The sequence below is a fragment of the Colossoma macropomum genome, unplaced genomic scaffold (genome assembly GCF_904425465.1).
Source record: "Colossoma macropomum unplaced genomic scaffold, Colossoma_macropomum, whole genome shotgun sequence".
In the NCBI taxonomy this organism is placed as follows: domain Eukaryota; kingdom Metazoa; phylum Chordata; class Actinopteri; order Characiformes; family Serrasalmidae; genus Colossoma; species Colossoma macropomum.
In genome coordinates this window covers 7,453,722-7,469,812 of record NW_023494808.1, presented here as the reverse complement: position 1 = coordinate 7,469,812, position 16,091 = coordinate 7,453,722, and the positions used below count along the sequence as shown (strand labels likewise).

Below are 16,091 nucleotides of genomic sequence, written 5' to 3'. Positions count from 1 at the left end.
TGTTGGCATGTCAGTACTTTAATTATATTGTTATAAACAGAGGTGAAAATTACATAATGATCTTTTGTGACTATACGTAAGTATTATTTTGGGATATTTGTGTATTACAAGCACTTAATTTCAATAATACTTCAGTATTTTACTCTGTGATGTTTGCACAGATCACCAGTGTTTTTCCCCCTCGTACAGAACAGGAAAAACGCTTGTTCCTAATAGAAGTCAATGGGCAGATGCTGAAGCACCTCATTGGTGTCTATTATAAGGAACTTTACTAATTACAGGGAAATACTGCCTATTGTAATCAACCATATGCTACAAATGAAGTAGACGGTGATGAGGCTGAAAAGCCCTGGAGTAAAATGAGCACTGACCCCTCATATGCACCCCAAATTATTGGACAGCCTTATTTTCCCTGATGTGAATGGAGAAATACACTGTTGAAACATACTTTTACTTGTTAGGTTTTCATTTAGACATTCAAAGTATGTGTTGCGTATCTCAAAGACCTGGATATTTTACTCTGTTTTTTTCTTCTTGCCAGGCAATTTGAATTTATTCTTATTCAAACATCCAACCAAATTCATGAGTAACTGGCCCTGACACTAAGTTGTCTTGGACCAGGACCAGATATTAGTCACTACATCGCACCACAAAAAAAACAATTTTAACAGTTAAATATTTATTTTTTGTTAAGTGTTGATACTTTTTGACTTTCTCTCAAGTATATTTTTGGCTCTACACTTCCACTTTTAGTAAGATTTTAACACTACCCATACTTTCACTTATAGTATCTCGATACGATTTTCCACTATAAGTAAAAAATCATAAAAATACACCCATCAGGCATAACATTATGACCACCTCCTTGTTTCTACGCTCATTGTCCACTGACCAAATGTCCATGTCTGGATATTTTTGGTTGTTGGACTATTCTTAGTCCAGCAGTGACACTGAGGTGTTTAAAACCTCCAGCAGCACTGCTGTGTCTGATCCACTCAGACCAGCGCAACACACACTAACACACAACCACCACATCAGTGTTACTGCAGTGCTGAGAATGATCCACCACCCAAATAGTACCTGCTCTGTGAGGGTCCATGGGGGTCCTGACCACTGAAGAACAGGGTAAGTGGAGCTGATAAAATGGACAATGAGCATAGAAACCAGGAGGTGGTCATAATGTTATGTCTGATCAGTGTATGTAATTGGCTCATTTTTTGGCCACAAGAAAACTCTTGGGCTATTTTGACACAAAATAAAGCTGGCTGTGTTCCAAAATAACTAAAGTAACTGAACTGAAACAGATTTGCGCACCTAGGTGAGGTTCATGTTACAGTGCTGGGTCTGAAAGATAACGTTGCTGTCCAGATACGCAAATCAAATGAAGCTGCTGCTGGTGTTCTCAGAACAATGGACTGACCACCCCAGAGTCCAGACCTCAACAACACTGAATGCTTTTGGGATGACTTGGAACATCAGAAGTGGAAAATACGAACCAACTTCTGAAACTGAACTTTGGAGGAGCAGATCTTTGGCGTCACGGTATCACAGCTAGTTTAGTCTTTACTGAGTACGTTCACTGGTATTGTTGCGTCTTTTCCATGCTCAGAACCAAAACAGGTGTAAGTACAGGAATTTTAGACATACAACAAAGCAGAAAATATTTAGTATGTATTTCTAATGTAAACATTAATATCGGTAAACAGAGTTCAGACAAAGTGTCTTTGATTTTCTGGTTTTTTTCAACAAATTTGTTTACAAATCAACAAAAAAAAAAATCATCACCAAGAACAATGATATTCCAACTTTGTGCTCTGTCAGGTCAAGTTTGTATTCTGTTTTATGGTTAATCAGCCTTTATTAGCCTTTAGTGTAGCCCGTTAGCATTACTAGCTGGTTTTGGATAAAGTACATGTTGCTGAACACAGTCGTGGTTAGAAAAGGCCAGAAGAGCTTTTTCAAACATCAGTACTGCCTGAAATTATTTTACAATTAAAATAACAAAGCTTTAAACTGACTGTAAAACAATTACTGTAATCCGAGCAATCAGCCTTTTAGTAGTCTTTACATACAGAAATACTTCCAGTACCATTAAGAGAATCCAGCGTTTGTAAACCTAATCTCTATCTGCTGCACCTGTAGCATAAGATTGATCACCAAGGACAATGTTTTCCCTCTCATACTTGGAAAAGAACAGAAAACACTTATTCCTACTAAAAGTCAATGGGCAGATGGTGAAACACCTCATTAGCATGTATTACAAGCAAGTTAACAAAGGAAAATTACTGCCTATGTTAATCAACCATATGCTACAAATGAAGTAGACAGAGATAAAGCTGAAAAGTGCTGGAGTAGAATGAGCACTGACCCCTCATTTGCACCCCAAACTATTAGACAGCTTTATTTTCCCTGATGTTAATGGAGAAATACACTGTGGACTTTATTATTTTGAAGTAATAGTTTAGCGAAAAATGGCATATACACAATTTTCCCCTTACTCCAAATGCAGATCATTTTAGTCCATATTTATAGATAACAGTGGGTGCGTTTAAATGCACTCTATAATCCGATCATAATCAGATGTCTGCCGTTATCTGATTATTTAAATGGTAATGTAAACAGCATACTCCAATTTCTTAGATTGGAGTAAGGCCTAGAAATCTGGTGAAGAAGTCCGATAAAGAGAGCTGGATTTTAGCTCAGTAATCAGATTTCTCAGTGCATGTGGACTCTTACTCTGATTTCTTTCAGATTTCTCAGTCTGTGCATGTGCGAAAACAGACCGCGGTACCAGAAATAAGCGAGCAGCATCACCGCGAGACGCAGCAAAACACTTTCGGAGTGACACTGAAACCGACTACATGCTTGATGAAATGAAGGATTTAAACAGTCTTCATCTTGTAGATGATGTAAGTTCATATTTTCAGGTAAAGTGGCTCGATGCTTAAAAAAAAGCCACGGCCTGAAGTTTGAGTTTGACATTACGTTTGCGTCTCATCTTCTTCTGTGAGTTTCTTGGTTGGTTACAAAGCAGAAGTCCGATTACTGCCTGACTCAAGTACACCTGTAGTTTTCCCATTGTCTGATTTATCAAGTGCATATAAACGCGTTGATCAGATTCTGACAAAATCAGATTTTCTGCAGTTATCGGATTATTAAGTGCATGTAAACACACTCAATGTGTCATACGGTGTCAGAAACCACATAAAAAGTCTATGTAACATTACTTAACATGGTTTGAGGCAAGCGTGTGATGATGTAGGCATAAAGGTGGCACAATGATAATTGGTGTATGTAACCTTCCATCGCTTGTTTGCTAGAATAGCCTCACAGCACTAATAAGAAGCAAACTTCAGACACTAGACAGACATCTTGGCTGATCAACATTTGGGGTAAAGGGGAAAAGTGTGACTTTTAGTTCGTCACCAAACTATCTCTGTGAGAGGGACCTTAGGGGAAGGGTTTAGGGAACAAGGGTTAGAAGCATGGATTTGGGATTTAGGCCAGATTGTCATTGGGGAAACGAGTAAGCAGGGGAAGTTGGCGATGGTAGGGTTTTTAGGAGGGGTTAGGGGACGAGTGCAGGGTGGATGGATGCGAATTGGAACGGTTCTACAGTATAAAGGGTAGAATGGGCGAGCGCAGAGGAGGGTAGTCGCGGAACTCCTTCAGGTAGCTGCGGTGTTTCGCTTTGGCCCACACGGTCATCTGGATGAAACCCACCAGAGTGAAGAAGGCCACCGGCAGACACTGAGTCATCAGAGTGAAGCCCAGCCAGGAACCCAGCTGTTAACACAAACACATACAAACAGCAGTCAGGAAGGTTAAATCCTAAAAACAGACAATGTTTTTTTTTTTTATGGTAACCTCCAGGACAAACAAAAGAAGGGATCGTATGCAAACATTTGCGCTCCCTGGTCAAAAGCAAATGTTGCGGTTGATTTTCTAAGTGAAAATAAGTTTAAAACATCCTCTACAGAGAAAAAAACCTCTGTACATTTTATTTGCTGAGTTTAACATATTGGAAAAATATGGCCTGTGCACATTTTATATTTCACGTTTTATCTTTTTCCTGTTAGAATTTGGTGGAATAAAGCGAAATAGCAATAATAATGGTAGCGCTGTTGCCTCACAACATGAAGGGTCTGGGTTCGATTCCCCAACCAGGCAACCAGGGTCCTTTCTGTGTGGACACTGCATGTTCTTGCCGTGTCTGTGTGGGTTTCCTCCCACAGTCCCAAGAAATGCAGTCAGGCAAACTGGATAGATGTGAATGAGGGTATGCTCTGCGATGGACTGGCGACCTGTAGAGGGCGTTTTCTGCCTTGCGCAAAATGACTGCTGGTACAGGCTCCAGCGCGACCCAGAAGGATAAGCAGCTTAGATAATGTGTGTGCGTATATGCAAAGCATCAGGGCAGAAAGATCAGGTCTGAGCAAAAAATTCAGCAATAAGACTTTTAACATGAACACAGCCTCAGATGCACCGAATCTTAACCTATGATAGACTGTTGTTGTGTTTCTCAGATATAAACTGACACTCTAACTGGGCACTAGCAGCTGAAATATATACAAAAATCCTGAAATATTCAACCTCCTGATGTCCCAACATTACACTTTTTCAGAACTTCAAAAGTTTGTCCAAGACATTGGATCAGTTTTCTTATTTTCCAGGTTGCTGGTAACTAGTATAGACATTTCTAGGTGTTCCAGGAAGCGTGGGAACCCTGTTATATTACTCTCTCTCTCTCTCTCTCTCTATATATATATATATATATATATATATATATATATATAAATAATTTACACACACACACACACACACACATATAGTATACATGCATGAGCTGACCTCATAGGTGTAGTTGGGGCAGGACACCAGCAGAAAGATCCAGGTGAAGGGGTTTTTAGTTGGATATGGAATCTTTCTTGTCTTAGAGCCTTGAAGATTAAAGCAGAGACAGAAGACTTTGATTACTTACAGTGACTGAGCTAATAAAAACCGCAAAAGCAAAGATGTTCTATGTGCTGGGCGAGTAGGCATGTCTCTGTGAGTGTGAGTGTGAGAGGCTCACCTGGAGGTCGTAGGTTTCTCAGTGCAATATGGATGGAGAAGTTGCCAATCTGGCAGAACTGTAGAGAGAGAAAGATGTTTAGCACTCTGCTCTTATGTGTTTAGTTCTAAAAGATAAGTTATAATAAAAGACCACAGAGTGGAGAAAACCGGTCTGGTCACAGCTCTTACCAGGAAAACGATGAGCGCCATTTTCACCTGCTGCTCTCCATAAGCTGCAACACAGATGCAAAAGGTGAAGAGAGAGAACTAAGGAAGCCTGTGATACCCGGTTCTGAACAAGAACCAGGTATAAATACATAGTCAAGAAGCAGTAAATAAGTAGACAATGAACATTTTGTAACTTATAATTCATTTACAAATAAGATAAAAGTGTAACTCTGTAAAGATTTTTTTAACTGAAAGGTTCTTTAAGGAACCAAACCTTGTCCTTGTATGGCAACACACAAAAGAACCATTTCCCAATTATTACCATCAGGCTGTAAAACTACCCACACTGCACTGCAGATTCATACTGGATTAAAACCACTTTACAGTTATTACCATCTGACTCTATTGAATAAAATCATACTAAATTAAAATCATAGATCTTAGTGTTATTCGCTTAAGTTACACGTTCTCCCCATGTAAAACTAATCCAGCACAAATCTAGGGAGCTGTTCCAGTGTAGATCTGAGTGTTGTTCTAGAGCAGTGCTTCCTAACTTGGTCCTCAGGGGCCCATATTTTTGCTTCAACCTAAACTGCAACACCTATGGATGCAACCAGTTGTTCTAGAATAAATCACAATGTTGTTCCAGTGCGAATCAGAGTGTTGTTCTAGAATTCATTTGGAGGTTGTTCTAGAGTAAATCAGTGCTGTTTTAGAGTGAATCTAAGTCTTGTTCTAGAGTGAATCTAAACATTGCTCCGCTGTGAATTAGAGTTGTTCTAGAGTAAATCACAATGTTGTTCCAGCGCGAATCAGAGTGTTGTTCTAGAATTCATTTGGAGGTTGTTCTAGAGTAAATCAGTGCTGTTTTAGAGTGAATCTAAGTCTTGTTCTAGAGTGAATCTAAACATTGCTCCGCTATGAATCAGAGTTGTTCTAGAGTAAATCAGAACATTGTTCCAGTGTGAATCAGATGGTGTTCTAGAATGAGTTTGGGGGTTGTTCTAGAGTGAATCAGTGCTGTTTTAGAGTGAATCTAAGTTTTGTTCTAGAGTGAATCTAAGCATTGCTCCAGTGTGAAAGAGTTGTTCTAGACTGATTTAGAATGTTTTTACAGTGTGAACTGGAGTGCTGCTCTAGAGAGAATCAGGGATTATTCTAGAGTGAATCAGAGTGTTGTTCTAGAATGAATTGGGGGTTCTTCTAGAGTGAATTAGTGCTGTTTTAGAGTGAATCTAAGCACTGCTCTGCTGTGAATCAGAGAGTTGTTCTAGAATAAATCAGAATGATGTTCCAGTGTGAATCAGAGTGTTGTTCTAGAATGAATTGGGGGTTCTTCTAGAGTGAATTAGTGCTGTTTTAGAGTGAATCTAAGCACTGCTCTGCTGTGAATCAGAGAGTTGTTCTAGAATAAATCAGAATGATGTTCCAGTGTGAATCAGAGTGTTGTTCTAGAATGATTCTGGGGGTTGTTCTAGAGTAAATCAGTGCTGTTTTAGAGTGAATCTAAGTTTTGTTCTAGAGTGAATCTAAGCATTGCTCCAGTGTGAATCAGATAGTTGTTCTAGAGCGAATCAGAATGCTTTTACTGTGTGAATTGGAGTGTTGTTCTAGAATGAATTTGGGGGTTGTTCTAGAGCGAATCAGTGCTGTTTTAGAGTGAATCTAAGCATTGCTCCAGTGTGTCCAGCTGTTCTACAGTGAATCAGAGTGTTCTTCCAGTGTGAATTACACGTATCTGGTGCTTGTTGTGTACTCACTGGGTGGCGTGTAGAGCGGGTGGTTAATGTAGTAAGCCATCCATGCAGCGAATCCCCAGTAATATGTACAGTTCTGAAACACACACAGACTGATGACATGTGATGTTACAGGTCACACACAAAATAAAATCTGACCCTGATCCTGGTTGGGGTCAGGGGTTATTGCTAAAGTTAGCTTAGAGCAAAGTGTCAACAACATTCCAACAAGCCACCCTTCATACAGACCACAGCACTGTCCAGTATCCTAACTGCCCCATACATAATAGAATAAACTCATGAAGGACTTAAAAGTCACCTTGAAATCAAAACTGAGTTCACCATCGTTGGTGAAACGATTCATCATAGTGATGATATGATTCATCACCTTATATCAAAAAGGAAAAAGTCTGGTTTTTCTTGTGATCTTCTTTCAAAATGTAAGGTGGGCAGAATATAATTAATCAATAACATCCCCCTCCCACCACCCCATGGAGAGAACTCGCTCAGCTAGATTGGAGACAATCCCTGACACCACACACTTTAACAAATTAGCTGATAAGTTAGGTGTGTTCAAAGCAGAACGGTCCAATCTTATCCACAAAGGGCCGGTGTTACTGCAGGTCTGCCCCTGATTCTACTTGTCTAATCAGTTGGTCTCAGCCTTCAACAGTTGATCAGGTGAGCTCCTGCTTGGTTCCCCAAGATTGTCTCAGAGAAATAAAGCAGATCTCAATATTATATTAATGATCACTGATTTCTGAATCGTTTCTCCTAAACCCCCCTAGGGGATTAACATCAGCATTTCACTGGGAGACGTTCTGGTGATGAATGAGAAAAACACGTGTTCTCCTTTGGCACTGACAGATGACGATGAGATCTCACACTCTTCTTATGGAGCTGTTATTCAGCTGAGACTGTGGTGAGACGAGTCAGACACTAAAGAGGTAAGCCTCATGTCTGACAACACTTTGAACAAAGTGAGAAAATCTGAGTTTTATTTCTCAGGAGCCAAATTTTAGAAACAGGAGAAAATGGCTTCAGTCTCACCCTGATCTCAAACTGGACTTAACCGTGTCTAGGAGAAGTACCTGAGATCAAGAGGAGATCTCAGTTAGAATATTTCTTTCCTCTGGGTCAAACAAATCTGTCCTAAAGCAGGGATGGCGACCTCCAGTGCTGGAGGGCCGGAGTCCAGCACAGCACAGTGATTCACCTGCTCAGACCGACCTGCCTCAACTCAATAGCTAATTGGCAAGTTTAGCAGGTGAGTTATGCTTTGTTTGCACTGGCCTGTAAATGGAAGGTTAGACTTCAGATCTACAAAGTGGGGAAAACAGACGAAAGTGAGAATTGTTAGCAGCATGATAACCAGTTCACTGGTGGTTTTGGATAGTAAATAAAATGGCTATGTTTGTGTTATTGACATTGCGACCCCTGGTTCCTATCAGCACCACTGTAAAGAAATCTGAGACTGTACTCTGAATGATTTTAGCCCTATTTGAGCTGGATTTGATAATGTAGTTTGTGCCTGATTTCCCCAAATAGCCCGGATCAAAACATGATCAGACAGATATTTAATTCAGGATTATGTGACAGTCATCACACTCCTGAACAGTAATAATGTTGTGCGGCTAAACGTTAGTTATGATGCCAAAAACGAGCCTTGAGGATGGAGACTTTACATCTCATTTCAGTGTGGGCCCATTATCAATAGCAAATTTCAAATTATGGGAGGGAATACACAACAAACTGTTATGGATTTCAGAAGTCATGAATTTGACGATTAGGGAAAAGGGTCAAATTGAGCTCTGTGTAGCTGTTAGCCTCGTCTTTGGGTCCCAAAAAAGGTTTTGTTATTATTTCACTTTGATGTTGACTCGACTGCTGAGAGAGGTCCTGGTTCTGGGCTTTATACAAGGTAAATCGCCTTGGATTTAATAGTGGGCATTGCAGATTCTTACTGGATTTAAATCATGGATCTTGTTGATAATCACTCAAATTACATCCCCGTGTAAAACTAATCCAGCTCCAATAGGGCTATTGTTTACATCTAAACTCCTAATTTATGCAGAAAAATGTTGAAAATTTTCTATAAAGCCTGAATTTTGTCAGGATATTTGTCTGTGTTTATAGATGTGTGTTATAGAATATCAGAAACCACTAGTCTATTTGAGATACTGAGCATCTCCACACGACTCGACTGTGTAAACGAGTGTCTTTACTGTGTCTGTGAGTTTCTGCTCACCTTGAAGATGTTACGGAGCGGCATCGTCCCGTGAGAGAAGCGGTGGACAAACAGAGTCTCTAGTAGTCTCTTAACGTAGTGGAAGGAGTGACACATACACGCCAAGCTACAACACAACAGGACTACATTACCCATCAGCCCCTCGTCTTTTGAACATTCTATTACAGGGAAGTTATAGTGAGGACCAGGTTTATTAACCACAGACTGATAACTGATATATATATATATATATATATGTTCTCCATGCAACATTATTAAGACTGAGGTTATCAAAAAAGTAACCAATAACTTCAGAGAAGAAGAAAAAGAAGGAGGTAAAGGGTGTCTGAAGCGTCTGATGACACTTACTGTACGACCCAGTGTTTGCTGGTGGTGAAGTCGTATTTTGGTGGGTAGATGAACGGCACCCGGAAATAAAACATCAGATAAATCAACAGAGGACCTGCATACTCCGTTAGAAACACCTGAATGAGAGAGAAGAGAAGAGAAGAGAAGAGAAGAGAAGAGAAGAGAAAATCAGAGAAGAGAAGAGAAGAGAAGAGAAGAGAAGAGAAGAGAAGAGAAAATCAGAGAAGAGAAGAGAAGAGAAGAGAAGAGAAGAGAAGAGAAGAGAAGAGAAAAGCAGAAAAGAGAGGAGTAGAGAAGAGACAAGAGAAGATAGGAGAAGAGAAGAGAAAAGAGGAGAGGAGAGGTGAAGAGAAAAGAGAAGAGAAAAGACGAGAATAGAAAGGTAGAGAAGAGAAGAGAAGGAGAGAGAGAAGAGAAGAAAAGAAAGAGAGAGAGAGAAGAGAACAGAGAAGAAGAGAAGAAAGGAGAAGAGAATAGAAGAGAGGAGAAGAGAAAGTAAAAGAAAAGAAGACAGAGGAGAGAAGAGGTGAAGAGAAGAGAAGAGAAAAGAGGACAATGAAAGAGAGAAAAGAACAGAGGAGAAGAGAAAGTAAGAGAAGAGAAGAGAAACAAGGAGAAGAGAAGAGAAGATGAGAAGAGAAGAGAAGAGAAGAGAAGAGAAAAGCAGAAAAGAGTAGAGAAGAGACAAGAGAAGATAGGAGAAGAGAAGAAAAACGAGAAGAGAAGATAGGAGAAGAGAATAGAAAAGAGGAGAGGAGGGGAGAGGTGAAGAGAAAAGAGGAGAAGAGAAGAGAAAAGATGAGAATAGAAAAGTAGAGAAGAGATGAGAAGAGAAGGAGAGAGAGAAGAGAAGAAAGAGAGAGAAGAGAGAAGAGAAAAGATGAAGAGAAAAGTAGAGAGGAGAGGAGAGAAGAAGAGAAGGAGAGAGAGAAGAGAAGAGAACAGAGAAGAAGAGAAGAGAGGAGAAGAGAAAGTAAGAGAAAAGAAGAGAGAGGAGAGAAGAGGTGAAGAGAAGAGAAGAAAAGAAGCGAAAAGAGGAGAAGGAAAGAGAGAAGAGAACAGAGGAGAAGAGAAGGTAAGAGAAGAGAAAAGAAGAAAAGAGAAGAGAAATAAGGAGAAGAGAAGGAAAAGTGTTCTTTAATTAATGTTGGAAAACCACTAAAACTGACCACTAATGAGAACTAATCTCTCTCTCCGTCTCTCTCTCTCTGTTCTATCTCTGTCTCTCTCTCTCTGTCTCTCTCTCTCTCTGTGTGTGTTCTATATCCGTCTCTCTCTCTCTCTCTCTCCCTCTCTCTCTGGGTGTATGCCGTTGGCAGCAGGCTCACATATTTCCACAGGTTATATATATATATATATATCCCTTTAGCCTTTGTATAGGGTGGTCTTGCTCAAACACACACAGGCCAGACAAATGCATATACCTTCAAATACATACAGTAAAGTTATGGTTGGTACACAGAACTGAAATAATCATCAGAGACAAATTAAACCAAAGACCTTTTCACAAACAGTCCCCACAGTTTCCTCGCCTCATCCCAAATGTACTCGATCAGCCCAGACATGCAGAGCCACCATGCTAATGTAGCTAACAGTAACGACTCACTCACTCCAGTGATCGTTACAACATTGACGCCCGTGTTTCAGACAGAATCGGTATAACATGTTTCTGACACACGTATGACACACTGTTGTCTATAAACATGGAAGTTTATTAGCATAGCTTAACCAAGTGTGATTATGCATCTCCGTTAGCTTGGTGCTAACAACACTACAAATTCCCAAAGAGCTCCTAATGGAAATTAGCATAATGCTAGCAGGTAACTGGATGATGAAAGGCTAAAGTAAATTACAAGGTAGCTAACAAGTAATAATACACATATTAGCTTTACACAGACTGCGAGTCTAAGTCATCACACACTGCCTCAGACTGTTAAGTAGTTTAGTCATTTCAAGTAGACTTGTTTATGTCGTTTCTGACACTGTATGATGTTGTTGTCCATAAACACTGACCATAAACATGGACAACAGTTGATTAGAATAGCTAAAAACAAACGTGATTGCACATCACCGCTAGCTTGGCGCTAGCAACACTACAAATTCCCATAGGGATGCTAGCGGAAATTAGCATTATGCTAAGGCTATATTATCATCGGACAATGAAAGGCTATTTATAAAGTGAATTACAAGGTTTCTGTATTCATCACGCTATTTTCCCAGACAGCGAGCATATATCGGTCCGCTGGTTTGAAAAGGTCGGCACCCCACTGGCTGTTTGCCACTGCTGGTCCACAATCGGACCGCCCAGATTACTGTCCTGCATACAAGCTCTAACTAGTTTTTAATCTTCTCAAACAGATTTTAAATGCACAGAGACTTTATTTTAGAAAATAAACTTACACAAATTTTTACAAAACAACCGAGAGAAAAAGTAATAATGACTAAGCCTGATATAAAACGATTCCATAGAAAATGTTGCTGACGCTGTGCTGGATTAAAATGATTTACTAATCTAATTTACAATCTAATCTTAGTATAATTTACAATCTAATCTAAGTTTAACTAAAGAAAGGAAGGTAAATTGGACTGTGAGTGGAAAATGAGCGATGATAAGTGGACTTTTGTCTAATACTCCGCTTAACCGCCTGTGGACGGCCCGGAAAACGCTAAGCAAAACACCAGTGGACCACCAGCTTTGCCATTAGCGGGCCGACAGTGGACCACTGTCCTCTTGCTATCAGGGTTGCTTTTTCAAATAGACCTGTTAGTTTCTGACACTCTATGACATATTGTTGTCCATAAATATGGACAACAGTTGATTAGAATAGCTAAAAACAAACGTGATTACACATGACCGCTAGCTTGGCGCTAGCAACACTACAAATTCCCATAGGGTTGCTAGCGGAGATTAGCATTATGCTAAGTGTATATTATCATCGGACAATGAAAGGCTATTATAAAGTGAATTACAAGGTTTCTGTGTTTATCACGCTATTTTTCTGTGCTTTTTCAATATTTGCCAGATTAACTTGAATTACAGTACGGGTGAAACCCCCGATAGCAAGAGGATAGCAGCCCACTGGAGGAAAAGCTGGCGGCCCGCTGGCTTTTTGCTCAGTGTTTTGCAGGTGGCTCACAGGTGGTCAAGCAGAGTATTAGCGAAAATGCCACTTTTCATCACAGTCCAGCTTATTTATTCTCCTTTTACTTAACATTTCTTTCTTTTATTATCCTTTGTAAATTAGTTTCTAGCACAGTGTCAGCAACGTTTTCTACAAAATCATTTTATATCAGGCCTAGTCGTTATTTGTTTCTCTCAGTTGTTTGTACTATTTGTCTTTTTCTACAATAAAAGTCTCTGCGCATTTCAAATCTGTTTGAGATTAAAAACTAGTTAGACCTTGTATGCAGGACCATAACCTGGGTGGTCCAAGGGTGGTGCCAACCCCTATCAAGCCAGCGGGCCGATATATGCTTGCTGACTGGGGCGCTTCCCAACCAATCAGACTGGTCTACAGCACTGTTGTAGAAGGCGGAGATTAATGGCACAATGCAATCTCTAGAAAGGTATGCTACATTAGCCTCGTAGCTCCAGTGTAAGCAACCTTTAGATATCGAACACGTCTTCTGTGACTGACCACATTTGGGGTAAATGGGAAAATGACTTTTGTTTGTATGCAGCTCTACTCAACCTTCTCAATATCTAGTAGAGTGAAATGGTTTCTTGACGGTCGCGGAAGTCAGGTTTAGGTGCAGGTGTAATATTAGATGGACACAGTAATACTGCACTCTACGCAAGTCCCCACAAGTACGGTAAGACCAGAGTGTGTGTGTTACCGTGACCCAGCTGATCTGCGCTCCCGAGGTCTCTGAAGTAGAAGGTTGCCGTGGTACCGACAGGCAGGTGCTGCAACACGTCTTCATCCTTCAGTGACTTCCCCTCTGCAACACAATCCCACAATGCATCAGTATACAACCGTCATCATCACAGACCCAACCTGCACGTAAGCTCTGGTGATGTTGAATGTTGGTGATGTACTTTGTTCCATATATACGGAATGAGCTGGAGGAAGTTGCGGGGTCGTCTGGGATTCCCTGCTCTCCCATCTGCTACCGTGACCCTATCTGGACTAAGCGGTTAAGGATGATGAATGAATGAATATATTTCCCTCAAAACGAATACAGGACAAAACGTACCGGCTTTGGGATATTTTTGTTTTCCACAGGACGCAATAGCGGCCGTTTTCGCAAATGCTATTGATTTTTCTCCATAGTGAGACCAGCTTAGACCCAAAGTTGCTAATAGTGATGACAAGATTAGATTAAGTGACCCTTATTAGTCCCACAACGGGGACATTTCATCTCCGCGTTTAACCCATCCGTGCAGTGAAACACCACATACACACTAGTGAATGCACACACTAGGGGGCAGTGAGCACACTCGCCTGGAACGGTGGGCAGCCCTATCCACAGCGCTGGGGGAGCAGTTGGGGGTTGGGTGCCTTACTCAAGGGCACTTCAGTCACGTCTCAGGGGATCAAACCGGCGACCCTCCAGTCGCAAGGCTGGTTTCCTAACCTCCAGCCCACAACCGCCCCCGACACATAACTTCAGAGGTCTATGGCCACTGATATTACACTCTTTTATAGCTATTACACTTAATCAACTCCTCAACGCTACAGATTGTGCATGTAATCTGTTCTGATCATCTGGGCCTCGTTCAAAAAAGCAGGCCTTATAACATCAGTGGCTAAACCTCTGTAGGCTGAATAGGTAGATATCAATCAATCAATCAATCAATCAATCAATCAACCTTTATTTAACCTCGGAGAACACTGAGGGTGACCCTCATTTACAATGTTGCCGAGTTGATACAGGAAAAAGGGATTAATATATGAAAGAGCATCTGAAATAATAAAAGTCAACTGAAGTATAAAAAAATGAGACATTAATAATAAGAATCCATAATGAATAGAAGAAAATAGAAAACAATAATTAAAACATAACTAAAATGTAAAGCGTAAATACATGTGCTGTTATTTTTGTGATACAAAAAACAATGAATTCTATTTAGGCAGTTTTTTACATCATCTTTGTTGCGCAAAAACTTAGTATCTCCATTTTTGATGTTTTTTCTTTTTTGTTTTGCATAATTTGAAATGTCCGGTTACGCTTGGCCTTGTGTTAAGATTCCATGATGAACCAACCAACAAAAATGGTGAAAAATGACATCAACTGCGCCAAAATTGCATCAACTTCCATTAAAAGTTAAGAATGTTTTTCCTTCTCCTGCAAAGTTACAGTTTTGGAGACTGAAGGCTACTTTTTGACACTTTAACAGTGTTTTCATACCACATCAAACTTTCATTTAAAAATTTGATATTATTTAATCATCAAGTTTCCTTTAATTATCAACTTAAATTTGAATCCGGCAAATGCGACGTTATGTTCATTTCACTGGGCCATGTTTGAAAATGGAATACAGGTTTATCTAGATAATCCACTGTCTGCAGCTAAAACGTTTGCTTTCCTCGCTGTTCTTGGCTATCTGAGGTCTGTTATACTACACAGAGTGAAGTCTGTATTAGTGTGTTGGTCTGACGGTAATCAGATTACTCACTGGGGTCGAGACGAATGGACTGTCTGGCGGGATACCACTGAGGGTCTGAAACAAACACATAAACAAACGACAAACATTAAAAAACAAGCGCCAACATAGTTCAGTGCCCTTAAAACCCCAATGGTCTAATATGCAAATCAAAAGCACTTATAAGTATTAGGACCTGACTGATATACTGTTTGGCTGATTAAAGCAGTGGATATTACATTTCTAGAGATGAATGGATTTATACTCTCATATCAAAAGAATTATGACAAATAAAAAATGAATAAAACAGCCAAGAATGTTGGGTAGCTCCATCATCAGTGCCACAATATTTATATTACTTTCAGTTTCTGCTGTTTACTTGATTTTCAGAAATCTGCCAGTCGTTAACAGTGAATCGTGAAATAAAACAATCATTTCCATCAATATTATCAATCAGTACAACTATTAGGATCAGTTTCTAAGCCTAGTTCTGGACTACGCAGCATTAATCCAATACTAGGCTTGATCCTTGTCCAGAAAACCGACTCTCGCAGTCTAATATTGACCAAACGCAGTCGTGTGCAAAAGTTTGTGCACCCCCATTGACATTTTTTGATGTGTTTCTAAGTGAAAATAAATGAACACAAAACACACTTCGGCACATTTTAATGCACAATTAGTGTTTATTTGCTGAATTTCATGTACTGGAGGGAAACATCACAGCACAAAAGTCACAGTTCGAAACTCATGGCACATTTTATAAGGTATGTTTGTTTTTATTTCCAGTATGTTAAACTCAGCAGATAAATAGAAACAGTGCACTAAAAATTGCTGAAAATGGCTATATTTAGTTATATTTTCACTTAGAAAAAAAAAATGTACATAACATAAAATTTAACTGGGGAGTGCCCAAACTTTTGCATACTTCTAATTATACCTAATTATTCAC

General features: G+C 39.9%; 1 protein-coding gene across 1 annotated transcript in view; it reads right to left on the bottom strand.

Moving 5' to 3' along the window:
* Positions 1-1,654: 1,654 nt before the first annotated feature.
* The window catches only part of LOC118797812 (very-long-chain enoyl-CoA reductase-like), a 28,615-nt gene continuing 14,178 nt past the window's right edge, over positions 1,655-16,091 (bottom strand). The window contains 10 exon segments of the mRNA XM_036557083.1: positions 1,655-3,786; positions 4,852-4,940; positions 5,075-5,132; positions 5,245-5,288; positions 6,984-7,056; positions 9,208-9,313; positions 9,556-9,671; positions 13,393-13,416; positions 13,418-13,497; positions 15,176-15,220. Coding sequence (XP_036412976.1) covers positions 3,613-3,786; positions 4,852-4,940; positions 5,075-5,132; positions 5,245-5,288; positions 6,984-7,056; positions 9,208-9,313; positions 9,556-9,671; positions 13,393-13,416; positions 13,418-13,497; positions 15,176-15,220 — 809 coding nt within the window. The 3' untranslated portion in view covers positions 1,655-3,612.